Source organism: Morone saxatilis, unplaced genomic scaffold (genome assembly GCF_004916995.1).
Source record: "Morone saxatilis isolate NCDOM2014 unplaced genomic scaffold, NCSU_SB_2.0 Contig10, whole genome shotgun sequence".
Taxonomy (NCBI): Eukaryota; Metazoa; Chordata; class Actinopteri; family Moronidae; genus Morone; species Morone saxatilis.
Window position 1 is genome coordinate 7,213,994 of NW_023339652.1, and position 24,452 is coordinate 7,238,445.

General features: G+C 40.4%; 1 protein-coding gene across 1 annotated transcript; it reads right to left on the reverse strand.

Annotated features, from left to right (window-relative positions):
- Positions 1-84: 84 nt before the first annotated feature.
- On the reverse strand, positions 85-21,544 carry hgfa (hepatocyte growth factor a). The gene is made up of 18 exons (XM_035673308.1): positions 21,310-21,544; positions 16,537-16,699; positions 16,260-16,372; positions 15,505-15,619; positions 12,047-12,189; positions 11,795-11,915; positions 11,491-11,609; positions 8,969-9,140; positions 8,636-8,769; positions 7,515-7,608; positions 6,208-6,347; positions 4,523-4,555; positions 4,173-4,281; positions 4,004-4,078; positions 3,111-3,248; positions 2,731-2,837; positions 2,485-2,618; positions 85-2,321 (listed from the first exon to the last, which is right to left on the reverse strand). Exons 1-18 carry the CDS (start codon positions 21,371-21,373, stop codon positions 2,145-2,147), a joined length of 2,151 nt encoding a protein of 716 aa, XP_035529201.1. The 5' UTR covers positions 21,374-21,544; the 3' UTR covers positions 85-2,144.
- Between the last annotated feature and the right edge of the window lie 2,908 nt (positions 21,545-24,452).

Sequence of the window (24,452 nt, forward strand, 5' to 3'; positions counted from 1 at the left end):
CATAGATATAAAACAACTCACTAACACAAAATAGCAGCTGTTATATTTAAAGTTTACAGTTTACAAACATATAAACAGAATGATCATGAAGAAAAAATACTTAAGTATGCTATTTACAAAAAATACAAATTGTAATTTATACAATTTTCTGGGCTATTTACAAAAAAGGTCAATTAAATAACAGTTACATCGTCATAAGAGCACAGAAAACTGATCAATAACCAATGCGATATTTGGTTTCACCTCTCTTATATAACAGTTGTCTTTATTGAAGCTTTCTCCATTTAAATTTCTACTTCATAGACTTTGTAACCTTTGCAAGGCTATTAGAGGACTCCATTTGTACAATTAAGGACACAGATATAATTTAATTATATGCAGTTTTGGTCTTTAAAACACTTGAACCGAAGGAAAAATGATTCACTGACTTATGGGAACCTGCAATTCATTGCATTAAAGCCTCTAATAACAATATTTGTTCCTTTATTGTTATGTACCATTTTTCATGTGATATTCAGTCATCTTAAAGCTGAGAATAGAATACATAGTTTAACTCTTGCGTAGGAGCCACACAAACAAACAACTCGGAACAGAACAATGTTAATTTAGCCCACAACAAGCACTCTTGAATTAAAATGGTAAACCATATGAGGCATACTGCATGCATGATACTTTATGTTTGTGAGGCTATTATCCGTGAGTCAAACATGCAGTTATTATGGGCTCATAATTACTCCTAGAACAAAGAAACAAAGATCTAAAAATCAAACCAAAATCTGGATTCTTTTCAAGCGATGTCTTCTAATTTAAAAAAAATAAATACACCTAACTACTAATTACAAGCTACCAGTCTCTTTAAATATTAAACATAATCAGAGGCACGAAGAAGCCAATCTGACATTACTCAGTGAACCAAAAATATTCCAGATCTATAAGACCTATAAAATCTTACAGCACAGCAGAAACATACTCAATAAATCTGCAGTTATGTACATAAGGAGTCACTTTCCATGAAATAAAAAAAGTATAAAATATCCTACTGACCACACACAGCCCACCAGGGGCTAAAGTTCCCTCCAAACTGGAGACCAAATAGCCATGTTATATTTGGCATGGCACTTCTCTCTCTCATGCTACAAATATTAGCATAAGATTTGGAGCAGTTTGCTCAGTCCTACTTAGACCCTCTCTCGGGGAAACTAACAGTTACAGCTAACTGGGGAAAAGGTAGTGCAGCTACTGCACACAATTAGCACTACATAGTTTGCCAAGGCTGCTGCAGTTAGCTTTTCAAGCAGCAGTTTTATAAACTCACCTACTGATAATGTTGGAAGCCAAACTTCAACCTTTGCTGGACTTACAGGCTTGGCTTAATCACTATTTTAACATAGGGACTTTTAGTGTCTGTCTTACCTAGTAGTGAGTTTATAATGACCTTTCCATGCTTTTATTTTCCTCCGTTTGGGTATTACTATAGTTTTCTGTTGGGTTATTTTAGTAGCCGAATAACATTTTTCACAGATATTTGAAAGGCATCCTAAAATTTATGACCATATAAGAATGTTTGTTGACATAGGAATAAGGAATACGATTATTATCCATACACATCACTTGTGTTGGAGGTAAAAAGATATGTTTTGCAGTCCAGCTCAACACATACAAAGTTCAGTCCCAGTCGCACTACCTCATGTGGTAACCACCAGAGAACTAGGTTCTGTCCATATTCAAGTATATTCCAGGAGATAATACTGATTCACAAGTGTCATTCTCGTTGTCTTTGCATGGCTTCAGAAGTTCTGAACATGTCAAAATACAATTAGTAAGCTGTCCATGTGCCCGAGACTTTGGTTGTAAAAAATTATATTAAGGCTAACAACCTGGATGTCTTCTTTAGCAAAGTGGAGGAATGGTTGAGACTCCATTTGGTTTATCCAGTCTTCCATCGCTAATCTCTGTCATCTCTGTAAAATGACAAATTTAGCCACAAAATCCCCAAATGGCCACTTTCCACAAGGTGACTTTCCTAATTTCTCCCCCTGTGGTCCATGCTGGAGAGGTCTTGGAATTTGTTGGCCCAAAGCCGCCCCCTCCTTTTCTCAGGCTGTGGCAAAGTCCTGTATGGAGTTGATTTTCACACCACACCATCAGTTCCTCTCCAAACTGGGGTAAAATTTGAACACTTTGTATATCCACTCAGAGTAGAAAGCAACATTAACAAAAAGCGCAGGCTGTGATGAGGCGCATTTTGTCCTTTGGATGCTCAAACCAATAATGACTTTGCGCTCATGTTCCTGGCAGACCAATGGACCACCATTGTCTTTCTGCAAAAAAAGGTCAGAGAATGACACATCAGAGAGACACCAGGCTGATAAGGACGTGATGTGTTATATATGTTTAAACTAACCAATTCCATTTCACACAAATGACAAAAATTGGCTATTTGGCATCTTTTTCATGATGTAGACAATTATTTCTGATCCTTACATCACATACGCCTTCTCCCCTCTTGCCGCCGGCACATATTCTGCTTTCCCCAGCATCCCCTTTGATTTGTGAGCACATGTCATTGTTGACCATAGGCATGGTCACAGCATTCAGTGTCTCATCGTATCCTGTATCTGAACAGAGAAGAATATGCAGCATAATTGTCAAATGTTTCAGATATTCTTTTGGTTTGAATGATGGTTAAAATGCGAAGTATCGTGGCATATGGGTGAAAGAAGGCAGTACTTTTAGTTTCCCCCCATCCATACATGGTGCAGTTGGTGCCTTCGGTGATGTGACACTCTTTTACTGGAAGATGAATAGTGGAGGCACCTTCAGACACAGGGGCTGGGCTATAACAAACATAATAACAGTCATACATTACAGTCCCTGGCTTTGAATACACACAAACAAGAGGCGCATAAGGCAAATAAAAGAGACATTAACTTTTTAGATCAATAAAAATGTGTAAAACAACCAAAATTTGAATGTCCATTCATTCAGATGGCCGCATGACACTGATAGTGGTCAGTACAATACATAAATTAGTTTTCCATATCACTAGTTATGCTATAACATTAGGATCTTCAATTAATGGAAACCTTAATAAGTTGTTGAGAACTCACTCTGCTAGTTTCAGCATAACCAGGTTGGATCCTTCAGGGCCACAGATCAGGCGAGAGATGCGTAGTCTCGGGTGGCTTGAGGATTCATTGAGGTGGCGCAGACCAACCTGCACACTGTAATCCTTGAGATCTGGAACACTGATGACCACAAGCACCAAGATGTAAGTTGTAAAGCGACAGTATTGCCCAGACTTAGTTTGAGACTTGCCTGCATTACAAACCAGTCATGTGGGGTTTGAAAGAAGTGGGCATTTATGTGGTGCTGCTTTGATTGTGACTGTCCTTTTCCTTCCTGATTTTAGTGAGTCCCTCAACTTTATGGACGTACAATACTAAATTGCTGGCGTACTTCTGTAAGGGACAGTAAAGAAAGTGAGCCTTGCTCAGATCTCATGTTCTCATTTTTTAACATTGCTAAGAAAGGGTGGTAATCAGAAGTGACAAGTCAGACAAATATGAGAAAGACAAAGAGCAAAGTTTCAAAGAATGGCTTTCCACAACCCACACTGGACCAAAGAACATCAGTAAACTACTGATGTACACCATATGCAATACATGCAGTACTGTACACAAGTGCAGAGATAGGGACATTTTCTTTAAAGCCACTACTTCAGATGTAGAGATAATGTATGGCTCTGGCATACACGACTTCAGAAGTTAAACAGATCTGCAAGCTAAACAATTTTGTTCCATATCTCATGTCAGGCATGTCTGGGAGTGTCAGTAAATAGGATACATCCTGCATTTTAACTTCAAACAATACTAAAAGGAGGGCAGAATGAAGAGAAGAAATATGTTTGAGAGATAGAGTAAATGGAAAAGGTAAAAGAGAGAAGAATTTGGTTAAAGCTTATCAGGCAAAGAATAAAAGGTATCAGAGGGTGGAGTATTACCAGGATGTAAAGCACTGCTGGTCGGTTAAAACCCAATCTTCTCTGATCAACGAACCCCCACACAAATGAGCCTTCCTAAGAAAATTTAAGAAGACAGTTTTTACCATTATGGTAGATATAAAAGCATAAAAAAGACATAAAATAAAAACAGAGCTGTAAAATGACTTACTCTCTTTGGATGCTTACAACCCAGCTGCCATCTGTACCTCGCACTTGGTGTCCTCCAACAATTCTGGTGTTTATATGCACGAAGCATGATATCTTGGGTCGAGTCAGAGCTAAACAAGGAGACATTTTTATGCTGTATGTCAGATGGATTTATTAATCACATTTCAAAGGGAAATGTTTATTAAAACTTCAAAAGGCAACCATAAAATATGATTTGTTTAGTCAGGTACATGACAACAGAAGGATTTGATATAAAGCATAAAAAGGGGAAAGGGGACAAGATTAGAGATAAGAGCACGAGGAAGAGGACTAGACTGGTAAAAGCCAGATGAGCAAAAAAATGATACTCACTGTTTGGTTGAGGAGCCACTGTAGTTGATTCACCTGAAAGAAGTAAAGAAAACCCAACAGTAATAAGAGACCCAACAGCAGCAGGAAACAATTCAAACCACTGACCATACATTGACACACAAAGCATGAAACCTCATTAAAAAAGACACCCTTCTTTACTTTATAAAGACTTATCTCTGAATTTGCATCGTTGTTGGAGGCTAGGACAGTCAGCAACCGCAGAAAGTAAATTTGCTCAAGACCTCCAAAACTTCACGGAAGATATGTTTTACATTATGGAAATTATTGTGCAGCCATTTGAAAGAGGCTCTTCAATGCAGCCAGATTAAAACCAGCCAAAGAAAATGTTGGGTCCAGTTGAGTGTGTGTTTTCCTTAAATAAAAGGATGGCAGCAAAGACTTGCATCTGTTTGCTGTTTGAACATCGTGTATTCTCTGCCAATTGGACAAAACCACAGCTAACAGATTACGTAAGCCACCAGCCGAGCTGCATAAAAAAAACAGTTGTGACATTTGAGTTGAAGTCAACAAAGGCTGCAAAGCTAAAGCACTTATGTTATTTCATTGCACTCCACCCATACACCAACACTGTCTTCTTCTGTGTACCAAATGCCAGTTAGTGCTCTTTCAGAAGTGCTGTTTACAGAGTCTGAAAAGCTCATGAAATACTTGTTTCTTTTCATTTTTTTTTTTACCAATGTGTACACACAGACAAGCTGCTGGGACTTGAGTGGCATTGTTCACATACTTCAAGGGGGGCTGACCAAATCATTCCCACCTGACACTGATATATATTTCAAGAGAACATTTGCACAATGTAAATATAGCTATCCTACTTTTCACTACTGCTTGTATCTGTCTCTTGTATGCACTTGTGTTGGCAGCAATCGAGGTGTCTTGTGTTCAGAAATGCAACCAAAACAGGGATCAAGTTCTAAAACACAACACTGATTGACAGGCAACCTACGCAATGTTTTTTAATTAAACTCTCACCACTGAAATCAAACACATACCGGGAAATGTGGCAACCTTTGTACCACACTTTCACATTATCAGTAACACCCTTACTCGCTTTTTCACTTCAAAAGCAGACAAGAGAACAATGCTTCCCAACCTTGTTTTTAAAGACCGTCCACCTGAAGGAAATAGTTCTGCATTTTGGGAAATACGTTTATTCACTTTCTTGCTAAGAGTTAGATGAGGGGGCAGACGACGTCATGTCTGTAGGATAAATATAAAGCTGCAGCCAATAGCTGGTTAGCTTAGCACAAAGACTGGAAACGGAGGAAACTGCTAGCCTGGCTCTGTTCAAAGATAGCAAAATCAGCCTAGCAGCACATATAAAGCCTAGTAAATCACATGTTATATGTTGAATGTTTAATTTGTACAAAACATTGTGGTTGCACAGGTGTTTTGAGTCTTTGTGATAAGCTAAGATAATCAGCTCCTGGCTTTAGCAACATATTTACTGTACAGACATGAAGAAAGCGAACAATAGCGGCTACTTTAAAGGTCTGCTAGATAGACAGCAAAAAATGCACTATGCAAATGCATTATTCACATCCTTTCTACTATGGTGAACTAAGGGTCTGCTTATATCTATAGCTTAGGCCTACGTAAAACAGATTTATCCACTTCTACAGAAACATAAAGTTAGAAGAAACACAGTTATTTAAGCCACTCACAGTGCTTCAGTTTGCAGTAGTCCCAGACCAAACGGTTATTTGGATTGGTATAACACCAAGGGCCATGTTTGTCCCGGTCAGGGTTCCGGCAGTAGTTTTTCTCCAGCCCTACATGTGATTCTGTAGAGTGAGAATCCCCACTGTAAAACACACAAATACAGATTCTCATATTCCATTTGTTATTTTGCGCACACAGTGTATCGGAACTAACACTGGGCCATGTCTAATAAAGATTCATACACACTCTCACACTCTCAAAACACACAAGCCTGTGCATACATGGAGTCGTAAATACACTGTCACACACATACAGTACATACAGTGCACACTGTAAGTAACCATGGTATGTTTGGAAAGTCTGACTCTGGCTTTCCTAGTGCAATGAATCCTCTGCATTTGCTACAGAGAGCCCGTAGAAGGAAACGCAGAGTTTTGTGGAGAGTGCTCATGGGAGTATGAAAGTATGCACTCTAAGCATTCAGCAGGGCTCAGACCAGCAGGAGCCTATAGAACGATTTGGTTGCGCTCCCGATTTGTAGGAATTGTGTGACTTTTTTACATACGTCTTGGCTCTGACAGAATTAAATGAAATCTTCTAAGATATCCAAAATATCCCTGAAAAACAATTACTAGGTAGGCGTATGGACACACACACAAAATAAAGCTAAGCGATGGGTAACAATTTGTCAGGGGGTGAAGATAATTCCACTTCCCAAGAGAATGTTAAACAAGCTGTAGCTCTCAGCAGTTTTTCCTGGGATGACCCTTGACCTTGAGCAGGGTAGACTCACTGGCTGCAGTCTACGCAAGGGAGCTGATTGGCTTTGATCTACTTTCCTCAGAAAGCACTTCCTGGGGTCAGGGGTCGGCTCTGGAACATGTCCATCTGTCTGTGCCATTTTGGCTTTTAAAATTCCTGTAAATTAAGTAATTCTAACAGCCTGACTTAAGCATGAAGCAACAGCCCTGGAGTGGGCAACCTTTCCGTCACGATGGGTCACTTAGAGAGCACCCCGGGGTTTCCTCTCGTCAGTTAGATGAATAATAATTGGGCCTGGTATTGACCCCTGAGGAACCCCTTATTTCCTCTTGCTGTTTGTTTTCACTGCTTAGCTTCATTCATATGAAAGGGATTTTCACAAGGCAATGGGAGCTAAGTTGTCAACAAACACTCATCAACTGAGCTGAAAAGAATGTCAGCCTCTCTAGGAAATAATCTCCTGTGTTTCTCAGTACAGCTTAACCTTGACTGGGAGTAAACAGAAGGACCAAAACAACAAGTTTATATGAAGAATAAATTACTTTACCTGTTTATGTGATGTGACCAGTCTGCACAGGGAATCCCAGATCGAGTTATAGATAAAGTGCCCCTGTACGTCTCTCCATTGTCTTCGTAACACTCTGAGGAAGAACAGAATAAAGTTATTTTAGACCATCTTGTTAAACAGGACCAGGAGAAACAGAATTACTGAGCTCAGTTTCTCAAACATCTTAATGCAATCAGTAAGTGAGAATACCTAAAGAACTGCATATGTTATTGTATGGAAGTGGCTATTGATGCAAACTTGACATAATCAAGTTAAAAATGTTGGCTTCTCTTTGTGGTTTGGATCAATTTAATGTCAAGGGCCCCTGTGTAACTGGTGGTTCTCGAATATAATAGAAAAATGAAACCCTACTAGGTCTGTTCTTAAACAGAATCAGAAGAGGGACTATAGTAACTAACAGACTGGCTGCAGTTTGATATGTGTGGTCTTCTCACTGTAAATGTAAAGCAGAGAAACTTGGGAAATGACAGCAAGCACTATTGCCAAAGTCTGGTGTATTTGTTCTTCCATGAAATGGAATTCATTGGGCAGCATGCTGCCAAGTGGCGCAGTCCTATGGGAGCAATATAGAAAGTGTCTGTGTAATTCCACTTTGCAAAAACATGACAGGGCTTTTGAAGCATTTGTACACTACATATGCATTTCACAATCACATTGTTCAAGAAACACCATGGAATTTCCATAGTAATTGACAGGATATTTGCCATTCTTTTGAAACTTGGTGCTTATAAAACACTTATTTGCTTTCTTGCTGAGGGTTGGATGACACAATCCACTCTCACATCTGTATGGTAAATAAATGTATGTATCCAGAGCCAACAGCTGGTTAGCTTAGCTTAGCATAAAGGCTGGAAACAGAGGCAAACAACTATGCTGGCTCTGTCCAAGGAAAACAAAATCTGCCTACCTAGCTTTTTCACACCTTTTCCAGGCTTTATACTAAGCTTAGCTAACCAGCTGCTAGCTCTAGCTACATATTTACTGTACAGACATGATAATGGTATCAATTTTCTCATCTAAACTTCGGCAAGAAAATTACTCAGCATATTTCCCAAAATGTTGAACTGTTCCTTTAAAACTGAAGTTGTACAGTAATTTACCTATTTTTTGTGTGGCCTCAGCATCACACCTGGGGATGTGGGTGCAGTTGGCTATCCTCTGATTAGGGTCTGTAGTGAAGCACCATGGGTAATCTGCACCATCAGGGTTACGGCAGTAGTTCTCTCTGAGGTCTCTATAACACATACACAAACTACAATTTAAATGATGGTGCTGATGACTGTATTTTTTACAGCAAAGATATAATTTTTAAGTTTAATTCTCCCTTTGGCATTTCAACAGTCAAATGCACAAAATGACACAAATCACCTCTTTGACACAGCCGAGAGAATTGAATCCAAGCTGTCAGGGGGCATGAGGCAAACGTTACTCACTTGCATTTGAAGTTCTGAGGGATAAAGGAGTGGTTATGGGGAAACTGGGAGTCCCAGCGCTGACATGTCACACCCTCTGGAGTGACGTTCATTGTGCCTCTGTAATCTGTGCCCTTTCCCTGGACACAGGATGTTGTTACATTGACATCTGTGTCCTCACTTGAGTCTGAGTCTAGCAAAGAAACAAAAAGACATTGATATTGTAATTGTTAGTATGGGCATGAGAAAGAAGATACACAAAAAAGAGAGTGGGATGTAGAAACCGAAGGCAGGAAGGAGGGGGGAGAGGAGGAGGGAGATATTAATCCCCACAAGAATGTGTCATGTTTAACCTAGAGACAGATGATCAAAAACAGTAGCACTCCCCCTTCGTCTAAACTGACATAGGAAACTTTTCTGTGTATTCATAACACTGATGCATTCTTGCACGTAGGGACATCCGCAACACAACAATATGCAGTCAAAGTGCACAAAATGTCACAGGTTGTTTTGTAAGAAAAACCTGGAGCCTGATTTCTTTTTCTGGTAAATTTGTTTATTGCAGCCTAACCAAAGATATCACATCCAACCCGACCTAGCTGGGGCAACTTTATCCACCGGAAAACTATTCCAAACATCTTCAGATGGAATTCTGCTTTTCAGCAGTGCAGGGATTGCAGTACATAGGGAGCGACTTCTCCCCTCTGGATTTCTGTCTCTGTTTCTTTAGCCTTTGACAAATGAGATGGGAGAAGATGGAGGAGGAAAGAGAATGTTTTGAAGCAAAAATGAGAAGGCGGATGGAAAAGAGGGATTCTTTGGCTTGATGTAATGCATGCCAGTGTCTGTGTGCACTGTGCAGTACAGGTCAGTGGTTTTTATCTTTCTGAGGGGCAGGCATTGAGGGATGTACACATCTGGACAAATGCAGATCCTCCACCCTCGCTGTAAATCATAATATGTACGGTAGAGTACATGTGTGTATGTGTTTGACAGAGACAAAGAGAGATGATCTGTATGTTTGTGGGTGTGCATGTGGGAATATTTCAAGAAAAAAAATCTCCAATGGTGTGACCTCTTTTTGGCATCCATTCTCTTTCTTTCCCCTTTCTCTTTTGTGTTACATGTGAAGGCAAAAATTGCAATTACAACTCTGTCAGAGTTGGCTAAAAAGTGATATAACTCAAGTAAAGTTATACTGTTTAACCCCTCACCTTAAAAAAGCTTACATAGAGTACCATATCAAATACAATACATTTTCTTTTTTTATTAATCTGTACACTCTTGTTTCATCTGTATAACTTTACGAAAATAGTAAAACACAGGCATCACAATTTCAACAAACGCAAGATGACGTCTTCACATTGCTTTTTTTGTTAGCCCAAGATCCAATGATATTTAATTTGCAGTGATACAAAGCCTCAGCTCCTTGAATTTCAGAGGCTGGAACCAGAGAAAGTTGGGCATTTTCTCTTGATTAATAACTTGCGTAACCCAGGTTCTCTAATTGGCATGAGTGAGATGTTTCCTTACCTATAATGTGTAATTGAGAGATAACTTAAATGATAATCAAATCATTTAAATTGTTGACTATTCCATTGAGCACTAATACCGTTCGGGAAAAAAGAAAATCTATAAAGTAAAGTAAAGTAAGGTTCTGGTCTATTGTGAGCCACCAGAACATCTTCAGTGCATCTTGGCATGGATTCTACAGATTCCTGGAGTTCTACTGGAGGGATGAACACCATTCTTCCAAAAGATATTCCCTCATTTAGTGTTTTGATTATGGTGGTAGAACGTGTAGTTTTCACTTAGGATCTGGTGACTGTGAAAGCCATAAATTATGATTATCATTTTCATACTCATCGAACCATTCATTGACCCTTTGTGTCTTTTATGGCAACATCTGCATTCATTATGTTTCTCCACTCCACTTTAATTTGTAATAACATATCATGTTTTTATACCACTAAAACAACTATTAGACCTTCTGATGGCTATGTGACGCATCTCCATATAGTAGTCTCTATTGTAACACCCCACTTTACAGCCTCTTGTCCTCAATGAGTGGTCTCAGTAAAACACTGCTGGCTCTCTGAAGTCAGACCCTCCCCTTTACAAACAACCTATTTACTCTTCCTTGTTGAGGTAGAATGATTTGAAGCCAACCACCACATGAAACACAGACGGTTAAACAAAAATCTTATAAGACTCTGCAGGAGAGAAGACCAAAACCACCAAAGTCTTGTATGTAACAAACCCCCTGGCATCCTCAAACCACTAGCTGGTAGAACCTAACCACAGTCTGTCTGTTCAGCAAGGGATCCTCAACACTATGTCCACTTTTGAATTTTATAACAGATTCCTAACTGCGTGATACACACTGTTGAAAGGTTGTAAGGGCACTAGACATTGGGAAAAACTAACAACACAGTCATGAATCAGAGTTAAACACTAATTTGGTCTTCAGTTGATTTGTTGAAGACTTTGTCCACAAAACCCAAGCCCCAGATTTGGAGTATATACAGTACATAGGCCCTTACCACACACAGTGATGTTGCAGTACTCCCACGGAGTTTTGGGATCCATTGTGTAGCACCAGGGACGGAGACGATTATCTGGGTTACGACAGTAGTTGTCCTTTAAATCTCTGTCCCGATACCTGGGAGAGGAGACAGAGGGGATACGGGGAGGAAAGAAAATAGGGGGGGAGAGAAATAAGTCATAACAACTAGTGCGGTCTACCTCTCTTGAGTATTAGCGTCATTTCTTTAAGCATCTGTCGTGGGTGTGTGCTGAATTGTCCGTGAGAAAGGTTAGTGTGTGATTATCAGCTTTGCAGCTTACTTTTTGGGCTGGAAGTGGTGTTTGTGAGGCCTTGCTGAGTCCCATCTCTGGCACTCCTTGCCACTTTCTGTATGGTCCATTTTTCCGTGGTAATCTTCCCCATTACACGTCATGCAGACTTCTGTCAACAAAGAAAACCACATTTATCAGAAATTTCTTTACGATAATAATAAATGCAAACACAACTTACTTATGACTTCAAGGGGGGAATAAACTACAGAAACATTGATTAAATGTAAGAACATGTCTTACTCTCTGAACACTGTGGTATGCCACACTCCTCAGCTCGTACATTGGGGTCTGTGGTGTAGCACCACGGACCACCCGGGTCGTTATTGGGATTCCGACAGAAGTTCTCCCTCAGGTCTTGCGTTGGGTACCGATCAGGATAAAACCTACAGTAGAGTAGGCAGACATTATTGAAAGTGTTAACTGATACTGTAAGCTGTATAAATAAATTTTAGGGAGTACTTGCACACTTGGCTGATCCAGTGGTGTATACAGTACCGTACCTGCCTGCTAGTTGTCTCAGTAACAAACCAAATAAATTCAGAAGGCATTTAGATTAGATGAAAACTTCATTCTGAGAAATTCTAGTACCTCTGCTGCTACTAGGTTACATTCATTTACCTGTCACAGGAATTTCATGCAAAGTAAGTCATCAATACGTTTCTTCTTTCCAGGTTTGCACCTTTTGCATGATCGCCTTACTGATTCCTACCATATCCCAGCTCCCTCATGTGTGAAGCAGCCAGACTCTGTCACACCACAGTAACCACCAACAGCACAGAACAATGCTACGAACCACTTGGAGCAGACCAAGCAGGTCTTTTGCTGGCAGCCTTTGAACATGTTTAAACCTAATTCCTCTCTGTCAACGGCTACACCATGTCAGTGTGAACAAGCGACTGTAAGAAAAAGAACCTGGTTAGTCCGAACATATGGGATGTAACAATGGGGAGCGGATCCCCCGTACTAAATGGACAGTGCGTGAAATTTGTCTTCTGTCATGGGCAGGATGATGAAAAGCTGGCATGTCAGCACCCCCTGATCCATGCTGACCACATCCCCCCTCCCACCCAGGGAGACAGCGAAGGAAGACAAGAGAAGAAGGCTGAAAAGAATCAAGTGAAGTGACGGACTTAAGTGCTTAAAATTGAAGTGAGCATAATGGAGTGAGCAAAAAGGCGGGAGCTCAGTGTTAAATTGATGATGTAAAAAGAAACAACATGTGCAGGAAAAAAAAAAAGAAAAGCAAAAAGAACCAGAGTCCACCCTCCCTTCAGCAGCTTGTCTGAACACACTACCCCAGACAATGACTCTTTTCTTGGGGGAGTCTGCTCTGCTCTCCCCTCTGTGCCCTGGGGCTTACACAAGGCTTCTACACTAATGCACAACATCATTCAACCCAGAACTAGAAGAAATCTCAGGCATCTAACTTAAAAAGAGAAAAAGAGAGAAAGAAGGGGAAGGTCTTAAGTCCCACCTCGAGAAATATTACAGGGTTAAGACTAATAGAACATTTTGACTTTGCATGTAAGACAAAACACTTGTTCCCAGTCTGCCAATTGCCAAAACTCACATCTGTTGTGTGTAACTCACAAGCTCAATATATTTCTATCATAATACAGTATCCTTAATTTATAAATGGAATTACAAGGTTCCTCACTTTACAGAAAAAGGTTGCATCTGGTGAGAGTCCGTAAAAAGGCTGCAGCATGGGAGCAAGTTAGCCATAATGATGTTGAGCTAACAGATGTTGGCCAGTTATTCATCTCCTTGCCAAAGTCTGTTCCCATCGGAGTGCAGGCAGACACTATGCACACATGCCTTGCTCTCTGGGCCGGCTTCACATATTGGCTAGATTTTGAATATCACTAAAGATGAAATCTAGACCTGAAGTAACTGCTGCAAAATGTCTAGCAACATGCACCTGGTGATTATGGAACAAATGTGGCCATGTTTCAGTGCTTCAGCATCCAAGGGAAGAGAGCATTCAGAGATTAAAGCAAGCAAGCAGGGACTTTATGAATCTTGAGACATCAATAATGATTTTTTGGAGGCAGGATGCAATAGCTGAAATTTTGGTGAATGCGTGAATTCACTTTCTTGCTGTGAAAAAAGAAATGTTTATTTGTGTCCATTCAAAGATAACAAAATCTGCATACCTGCACTTATAAAGCTCACTAAGTTACCATCAGACCATGCTAACTACCACGTTTCCTCCTCTTTCCAGTCTTTCTGCTAAGCTAATCTTCATATTTACCGCACAGACATGAGTGGTATCAATCTTCTCATCTTCTCAGCAAGAAGCTGTAGGATTGTGTTTCTATAGCGGAGCCCGCTCACTGACTCCGAGTGAAAATGTGTAGAAAAACAAAAGAATGTCCCAGTGGGAATAAATAAATTCCTGTTATCTATTATTATTAATAATATGAACTGAAATTTTCCATTCCATTTCATTCTCCACGCGTGGCTGGACATCAATACACACTTTGTTCAGAGCTTTGGTTCAAACACTAAATATAGACAACAGGTGGAAGTCCCCTTCCTGTAAGGGAACCTCCTGAGAAATCACCCTTGCCCCACGGTGATCGGTCAAGCATGAAAATAATAGTTACCTGAAACTCAAATGGTGCGTGGTTCATTACGGCGGTAATTCTCACACAGCGGGGCAGTCCCATGTTAGGTAACCCCACAGTGGCACTAAAGCTCCCTTAAGTAAAGCTCCCTTTGACCCTTTGAAAGTTAAAAGTTGCTGACAAGCCAGGACGATGTTGTTGGACATTACATTTGCCATCTGGGACGGGGACTGGAACCATGTGTCAAATAAACAATGACAAAGTATTCCTAATGTGAAGAGCTGCCTCTGGAAAGGGAAGAGAGGAGAGGAGAGTATGGAGACCAACGCTGTAATGCTTTTTAAATAGTGGGGGATGACTGAACTTGTAGTTTCTCTTGGTATGTCTGTGGCTTTGTGAGCTCAGCTGGACAACAGACAGAACATGACTTCAGTCTATAAATTTTTGCGCTTTCTTGCTTTCATTCGATCTCCCTTCTGTCTATTTTTCACTCTGCACTTCTTCAAACTCTTATTAGTCTGTCTCTCAACCCCTCCTCCCTGCAGCAGTTAAAATATCTTGTAACTAATGAGCCCCACTAATTAGATGCTGGCACAGAACCATCTTCAAAAATTCACTGATCTTGCCTGGCTTGTAGCCGAGATGCGACCTCGTTGGGATACACCTGATGGCCTACAGTGCAGCAGAAAAACAACCTCAGTGGAGAGGACATCCTTGCATGTGTTGAAAGAAATCTGACTTAACTCTGGCTAAACGTTCAACCGTCTCCGAGCCTCCACCTTCCCCTAACCCCCGAGGTGCAAGGGGATGATCTGAACATCAATAAATCAGCTGCGGAGGCCTGTTCAATATCAGACACAGAGAAACAGAGAAGGAAGGAAGCATCCAGGAAGGTGGTGGAAGCCTTAAGGTTTGAGAAGCTGTTTTTTTTTTAAAGGCTGCTGGTTCAGATCTACAAGAATCTGGCAAGAGGAAGTGAATGATTATCACCTTCCACCCTTTAAAAAGTGTCATGCAAGCAAAGCGCAGCACCCTTACAGGTGACATGTGAATGTTTGTAACTGTTCTTCCTCTCATGAGGAAGCTACTTTTTGTTGATTTTCCTGGTAAAAAAAAGAGAGGACTTACGTGTGTTCATTGATGTTATTATCTGCCCAAGCTTGGCAAGTGATGTTCGACTTCGTCCAAGACCTCCTCCCTCTGTAGTTGTCCTTGGTGCCGATGATACACTCCCTTATATAATCTAAGTGAGAGCAAAGGCATAAAAAGCATTTGAAAACATCCATTCACATTCTCACTTTGATACAAGCTGTGTCCCTGTGTACTCTTTGTGTGCCAATTCATACAATGTTGAGTCACTCAAAAGTTGATTTGCGTTTGCTGCCTTGACCACCTGGAATATATTTTCCCATCTATGGTCAATAGGACGCTTTTACAGTGAGCGTTTTAGTATGTCCCGGCTTGTGTGTTATTCTCAAAACAGACAACTCCCTGAAGTTCATTAAATGTCACCGGAGGGAGTTTCCGTAAATTTTGCAGTAAATTCTAAAGTGCTGGATTACACAGACTGCAGTGGAGAAAAGCCTTTGCGTTCTCACTGTAAACAATTAATTATTTTGTTTACATCCCACTTGAGTGTGTTACATGTTTATGCATGCGACTCTCCCCACTGCAGTGATTAAACAGCAGGGGGGTTGGGAAGGGTTGGTTGCTTTTATTGTGTCAACAGAAAAACCAAAGACCTCAGATTGACACAAGAAGCACAACCTGCAATCACCAACAACCAGTTTTTCCTGTGTAAATCCCTCTCTGCAACTCAACGTTCTCATGAGAAAAAAACACCAGAGTGCATGGAGTCAGCTTGAGGAGACAGAAGATTTTACCTTTTTTTTCATACAAAGTAAAGTTGATGTTGGCCTGCTTCTGCACACCGTGGGTGAAACGGTCAAAGGGAAGCAAGTGGCATTTCCTGTTGTGCCGTTGAAAGTTGAAAGCTCTGTAGCAACACACAGGAAGTAGATGTGAGATGAACAAATGATAAACAAAGAAAAAATATGTAAATACTGTGTCTACACATGGGGAGGAGCACTGAGGGGAACGTGGCCATGGAGAAACCACGTGCTGGATTTCGGGGAAACAGAGAAAGAAAATGGAACTCACCTGCAGTTGAAGTTTTTCTTGACCTTCTTGCACTTGCGGGCGCAGTGCTCCTGCGATCGGCTGTTTCGTACCACAGGGGGCTGAGGACAGTCTGTGCAAAGCAGCATGTGACTCTCAGTCTTCTCATACTTCTGTAATGACTGATGAGTCTTCCTACAAAAACCTGCAAGAACATGAGGACGCAGGAATAACTTTGCATGTTTTGTTACAGCCATTAGATTGATATTTTGGTTGGAAGGAGATAGACCTGCTAATGCCAGGTTCATCTCGTGTGGGAGTTTCTGTCTGGTTCTGACTTGTACTGTAAATACCATTCACATGAGCATCCAAATTGTAAGCATGACTGTGAAACTTTGATTTTCCTGAAAGCTATGAGTTAAAGGTCCAGTGTGTAACACAGGAGGATCTATTGGCAGAAATGGAATATAATGTTTAGGTATTTTCATTAATATAAATCGTTTTAAACTATAAAGGGAGTGGGTCCTCTCCATGGGGCCGCCATGTTGAACCACCAATGTTTCTACAGTAGCCCAGAAAGGTCAAACCACACATTGGCTCTAGCTAGGACCCATATAGGGAATTTCACTGCCACCATAGTTTCCCCTACACGCTTGCAAGGCTGCGCTGTATTCAAATGGTTGCAATCTGCATTTTCACCGCTAGATGTCACTGAATCCTACACACTGCTTCTGATACTGATACAGAATTGGCAACAGAACAGGCAAACAAATATGTATGGTCACATCAGCTAAAGCATAACGCTGCTACCCAAATGTTATGGATATAGTGTTATATTGTCAATCTATAGTATTTTTAACCCTTTACATGACCAACTTTTCAATCGTGTAACTGTCTTAAGTCGAAGTGAATGCTTCTTCTTCATTTTACCACCCACCCATAAGAGTTATCCAGTAGCCAGCTCTGTATCGACTGTTTGTTTAAGTTCTCACTCTAACCAGAGGACAGTTTTGAGTTATCATCTGTTTATGTTAGGCTCCATATTTTCTAACAGATCTGACCAGGGTTTCTAAATTTCTTAGCTTGCCGTTTACTCACTGAGTATCACTTTCCTCTGCAGGGTTATTTAATGGAATGTGGTTCAGAATAACTGAAAAAAACAAGAAATCAAGTTGGGGGCGTTCCTAATAGCCAGGTGGACGGGACACTTGTTGTATGGCGGTGGCATCCCTGGTTTGGTTCAGGCCGAGGCCCTTTGTTGCATGTTAGAACCCCCTCTCTCTCTTAGCCTATTTCCTGTCTGTATCTACTCTGTCAGCTATCAAGTAAATCAAAATGCAAAAAAACTAAACAAAAAGAAAGAAAGAAATTCTTAGAAACCATGTGGAATTTTTTGTCTCCTCTTCACTGACAAAACATCAAACATTACTCAAATACTGGGAGACATGGCCAAACATTTCACTGGTGCTGTCAAGGCACTGGGGATGAAGAGGAACTTGTCAAATCGATGATGAGACTATTTCCTGAAGTTTTCTCCTGGTGGTTTTAGAACAGCAGGAGGCATGAACTGGTGCCAGTGTCTTGGCATGGAGGAAGAGGAACAAAGATGAAAATAAACACTGAACTAGGTGGTTAACTGTCCATAAAAGCATCCTTCAACTACAGTTTGTTTCAAGCCCCATGCTTGCTGACATGTTAGCATCCCTACTCCTGAACCATACTGAAACACTGTGCAAGTCCAAAAACCACTCAAAACTCTGGTGTCCTGCAGCTCTTGAAAAAACATTTTCTTTAGATCGCGCTTCAGCTGTGTCGAGGTAGCACACTAGTTTATGTGTCCCAAAAGCAAGTATTAAGTGTGTCCAGGATCAAAGCCCAGCTCAAAATACCCCCCCAAGCACAACTGCTTCAAACCAAGGAGGCTGCCTGAGTAATGCAGTGGGTGCTGAACTGCGAAGACAGCCAAGAGAACAGAATGATGTCCATCCAACAGGCTGATGTGCTCCAGTGCCTCAGTTGGAGATTTGATGCTCATGAAAGCATTTCTCATATTTTACTGCTATATTTTAAAGAGCCAAAATCATTTTTTTCAACAATTTTTACCACTGTGGTATTTGTTATGCTACAGTTTTATGTAATTGTAGATACGGTTGATGGATATCTGTGATTCCTACAGAAATCCATTTTAACAACTTGCATTCATGACTCCTTAACAGTCACGAAAGTCTTATTAGAACTCCTGCGGTTTAACTGCAGCGACACAGAGTTTATGCCTTTTCATTTTGAGCAACAAGGTTGACATTTGCTTTTTAGGGAACAACAAGATTTAGTTGGAATTCCTTCTTCCCAGGATAGCCTTAATGTCCCTCATCGTTTGTACGAACTAATAAAGTTTTATGAATAGTCTCTCAGCTATTGGCATTCAACACATACTAGTAAACATACTGTCATTTATTGAGGGGCATTTCATTGTAAGAAGTACATAAAAAGATAAAAATTCTAACATTGCAAAAACATAGCATAATGTATATGAGATCCAAGTGGGTTCAAAAGCAGGACAAAGCCATATTTTAAGGCTAAATCCTTTGCGATACAAATCATTCATTTTTACCTTGTGGAAAAAGTTAAGAGCCCATCCTTCAACAGAATGGAGCTCTACTGTAAATGCTATTTTCTGAGTGCTATACGGCAACATCTTTAGACGCATAATGTGTTTAGTTACAATAGTTTTCCGTTTGTAATGAGGGGCAAGTGCGATATAAATCACACAGGAAAATCTCATGCTACCGAGTTACAGCCACATGCTCCTGTGCCAAGATCCAACACAAGACGTTGTGTGTGTACTTAGGATATTGTAAACTGTGGAGCGTTTAGAGGCTCCTCGTGGTTGAAAATGGTTTTTGGGGAGAACGTGTTATTAATGTTTGGGCTCCACTGGACCACATCTGGCACTCATCACAGTGTTGTTCCAGCCCTGATGTCTGGCCAGGCTGCTCAATTAGATTTCACTTAGTCTCTTCCTCTCCTTGCAGTCAGACTCCTGCTATCTCCAAATCCCAAACATTTGCTGAAGTTGGAGATTATAATAAAATGTGCTCAATGGGCGAGTATGAGAGAGATGAGATTTAATGAGAGGAGGCAGTGATGGCTTAGAGGAACAGGTTTTAGTCTCCGGTTTAACTTGAAAAATGTAGAGAGGAAAGGTGAATGACCGACACTCCGACCTTCCTCAGAAACTTCCACTCAGGTGCCCTTGATCAAAGAGCTGAACTGTCAGCTGGATGAGTATTCTAGTCAAGCTTTCCTGCAAAGGAAGCTATTTGATAATCACAAAATGTACACATTTGGAGGCGGTGTTGAAGAAAAACAATATTATAAGAACAACAGGAAAGTAGCAGGTTAAAGGTGTGCCTCTGTCTGGGAATTAAGCAGACATTACATCTGCTTCAGAGAGCGCACAATGTGGAGCTGGGCTCAGCAGCCAGATGTTACCCCCATCCCATCCCCTCCTCACCCCTCTCTCTGTCATACACACACACACACACACACACGCACACACACACCCCTTTTCGATCTCTCTACCGGGACAAACGCACGAATACCACAGTCCCGGGCGCGCATTTTATACTTTCCCCAATTCCAGGGCGGTCAGAGGTCAGGGTCGGCACCCGTGGAGGTGGTAACTATGGATTCAGTGCTTTACTCAGTGACATGTTAGCGAGGCGGATGTAAGCCGGGACACTTTCTGTAACCACCAGATAATCTGCGCTTCGTAAAAAGGAGCGCGCTCGGAGCTCGTTTGGATGAGCTTTAACCGACTGGCGGTCGTCGTGTGAGCGCCCCGGGTTGTGCTGCAACGCTACAAGCAGACACTGCATCCTCTAGCTGGAGTCAGTCCAACAGATGCAGGAGTGTCTATTACTGAAATCACCATGACCTATATAAAAAGTTTATTGACAAAGCAGTAACATCAGCAGATGCACTTCAAACCGAGCGCTTTGGCACGGGTTTCTACCTCCAGGTGGCTGGGATGGCACGGTCCTTATTGTGAAGGAGAAGACTTTCTGATGATGAAATATTATATATAATAGAATAAAATATAAATGCATACATTCTACTGGTCTTCAATTTGCTTATTGGCGATTAGGGCCAATTGTAAATCGCAGTAATGGGAGCTCCTAGGGGATCAATGAGTTAGTTTCAGGAGGATCAGTTTTGATGAGCAGCTCAATTATTTCATTCATTGTCCAAAACAGTTATTAAACGTTTAGTGAGAGACTCTGAAAAAAAATACAGCCTTAAGTGAGATCTCTTCACAAACTTCAATTATTAACAACAATTACCCAGCAAAGAGAGAGAGAGAGAGAGAGAGAGAGAGAGAGTTGAATCAACAGTGCAAGACAGGGCTTGTGATTAAGTTCATCCAATGCCAGTACAAGTCATATGATAATTAAATAATTAAAGGCTGATTAGTTGGCCTAAACACAACAAAATATTTTTTTAAGAAGGCTAGGCTGCTTTAAGACAGGTCCTGGCTGACGAAATCGAATTTAAAAATATGAGAAATGGCAGGACAATTATCTTTACACCCACTTTTCTAACTTTTTCAGATTTTTTATTCGTGCTTTTTTTTAATTACTGGACTTTCTCTCGTGTCTAATTTTCACTTTACTGCACAGACAATCTGCAGAAAGCGAAGGAAACAAGTGAGTTTTTGTGTATGGGACTAAAAAATAATCACAGTAGATATATAGGCTATTTCTCATGCAAATATTCAACATCCACCCAGACATCCACAGCTCTTCAAAGTCTTACCTGTATCCAATATAGTGACCACAACACACACCAAAGCTTGGTAAATCCATACGTTTGTCCTCATGGTTAGGGACTTGAAAAGCAGATTAGAATCCGGATTAATGGAGCAGCAGAGTCGCTGGCTGTATGAGGTCCAGAGTGGCTGATGACCAGCAGAAGACTTCCTCACACAGATGCCACTTTTCCAAGAAGCTGCACGTCCTCGGTTCAACCCCCCCACTTCACTTGAGTTTGTGCTCCCCTCTATCAGCGTCTCTCCTCACCAGCGTCAAGTGCGCTGGAATAAATAGTGCAACTTCCGGCTGTTATTTTCAAAATAAAATCGGATGTGACTCACAAGGCCTGTTGTTCAGCAATGTCAAAGTCACCGATGATGACGCCGACAAATATTGTTTGTTTAGCCATGGTCTGATGCAGCTTGTTTGTCTCTGCCATAGACAGAGTCATCAGAAGAAAAAAATCAACTGAATACTGAATACACATCAGTCCATCTCACATATATTCTGGTGCCTTAAATACTGATAAGGGCATGAAGGATGTATAAATCCACATCTTTAGTTGTTCTGTGCACATCCTGAGTTGGGCAGCTTTACAAGAAAACTTTAGTAATTTTGGTGAAGGGTGAAGGGTGCGAGTTGTACCAAACTCAATTTATCAACAACATATTCACATTTATAATAAAATACTACACTGATTGCTGTAAAAAGCCTTTTATTATTATCTAAACATTTATTATTACAGATGACTTTGATGTTGGAGAGGCAGAAACCTGTTATATGAATAATGAATTATTATTTATTAACTAGTCACTTGCTACTCTTTATTACTGACTTTATTAATGACAATGACTTATAATGACCACCCAGCCAGCCAGATTTTCAAACAGGTCATTGTTTGACAAGATCCTTTCTCTGTCTCTCCTTACTTGTCTCACTTTGGCCCAACTGAAAAGGCAGATGGGATTCTTTACATGGTGTGCCGAAGAGCACTTGGCACAAAGTAGTGATTGCATCCTCAAAGGATCAGCCAGTTGAGCCAAAATGCCTAATACAGAACCAGAGAAAGTGCATGAGCTTAAAACATGCAAACAAGTGGGAAAAGAGCCTAATTAAGTGTCCTTGAGCGAGACACTGAACCCTAACTGCTCCTGATGATCAGTCCGATGCCTTGTATGGCAGCTTGATACCATTGGTGTATGAATGGGTAAATGAGAGGCTTCATAAATGCAGTCTATTAACATTATAGGCCCCCCTGTAATCATCATCTGTGTACAAAACCTGATTTAAAACCAGTGGAGACCATTGGAGGGCAGAAAGCTGCTTCTTTTAACACTGATAAAGTAAAAACACACCACATTGATATGTAATAATGCGCATGTGCTGCTGGTAGTGTGCATCTTAAGTTAATGACTGGTTGTAAAGTAACGAATAAAGTACAAAGATTTCTTCACACGCCCTGACAGACACTAACTGTATGTTCTCTTATCTTTAGCTCTGTAGCGTTCTCCAGAGCGTGGTTAGGAATGAGCAGTTTTGTTAATATGGGCTGGTAATCCCTAACCATGAATTTATCATCTTGATTTTAAACGAAAACGTCCCCTTCATACAAGCGACGCTGGCGTTAGGAATGATTACAACACATTCGCTGAATATCACAAATGAGGATGAGATGAGGATGAGGGGGAAGCTGAAAGCCATCACAGACCACCCCTCTCACCTTCTCTACGCTGAGAGGAGGCATCTCAGGAGCACTTTCAGGCACAGACTCACCCAGCCCCGAGCCTTAAAGCGCTTAGTTTGTGCCATCAGCCATCTGACTCTACAATGTCACAGCACCCAGCACCTCCCACCTCCCACCCTTGAACTTTGAATCATTAACCAGATTTTTTTTATATATTATTTGCACAACACCCTTTAACATTGCACATGTACAGTTATACACTCCAGTTACCCATCTGGACCATATTCAACTATATTGTATATAGTGTATATATTTTATATATTCTAGATTTCTACTATATTTGTTTTTGTATTTATATTATATTTTATTTTATTATACTTGTTGTTTGTACTACATTCCCCTTTGATGCTGTGCCTAATGTGAATTTCCCTTTCGGTGGATCAATAAAGGAACATCTTATCTTATCTTAAATTATTGCTTATGGTTACCAAACAATAAGCAATTCCTGATTCTTGATGTGATGAAAAAACATTATTTCCTGTAACAAATGAACAACTAAGAAAATAAATCATACTGATTACATGAAGTTATCATGTAATTTCTGTTGTATTCTGACTGGATCATCACAATGTCATGCTCAGACAACTAGAATGAGGTCAAAGGACAAGGTCTTCTTGTTCTCTGCTGCTATTTTCCCCTTTTATGGTATCACAGTGCTTTCAGTGCAAATGTTGCCATCCTGAGGATGAGGCAGGCTTTAACAACCACGGGACACATTTTCTCCCAGGATAGCACAAGCACCCTATGCTACATTATTCTCTCTTATCTGAGAAAGACACTGTAGACTTTCAATCTTTTCTGCTCAGTCAGGTAGTTCTGGTGATATGTTTTATGAAATATGATGTTTTTACTGCCATGTTTTTATACTGTTTAAATAAATAGGCTACATGTAGACTTTTACTTGGTCCTTCCTCACCTTAATAATGATACAAAAAACAAGAACACTAATGCAGTGGTACTGCCTTTACCCTTCCACACCAACTGATCCTTAACTGGGTCTCTATTCTTGAACAAGGTTTTAGTTTTTCATATAATTAATGTGAGCGAATTATTATAATACATTATATAGATACATACTATAATGATGGTTATGTCTCAATTGGTAACTTTTTATTATAAATCACAGCATATTCAACAGTTGTGTCCTTAAATTACACTAGTTCCTATTTTGCTTTCATATGAAAGCAGATTGGTAAATGGTTAGTAAGTTATATTGAATGAACACATGAATTGGTATACATTGCACATACCCTGTGTGTGCCAAGTATAATTACTCATTATTCAGCATGAAATGAAATGCATTTATTCTAATATTTAGCCCTAAAATGTAAATAAAAGAACAAAAAATAGGTTTTGTTAGCATTTTGTTCATTATTTATCAAAATGTCTTCAATACAGTTTGA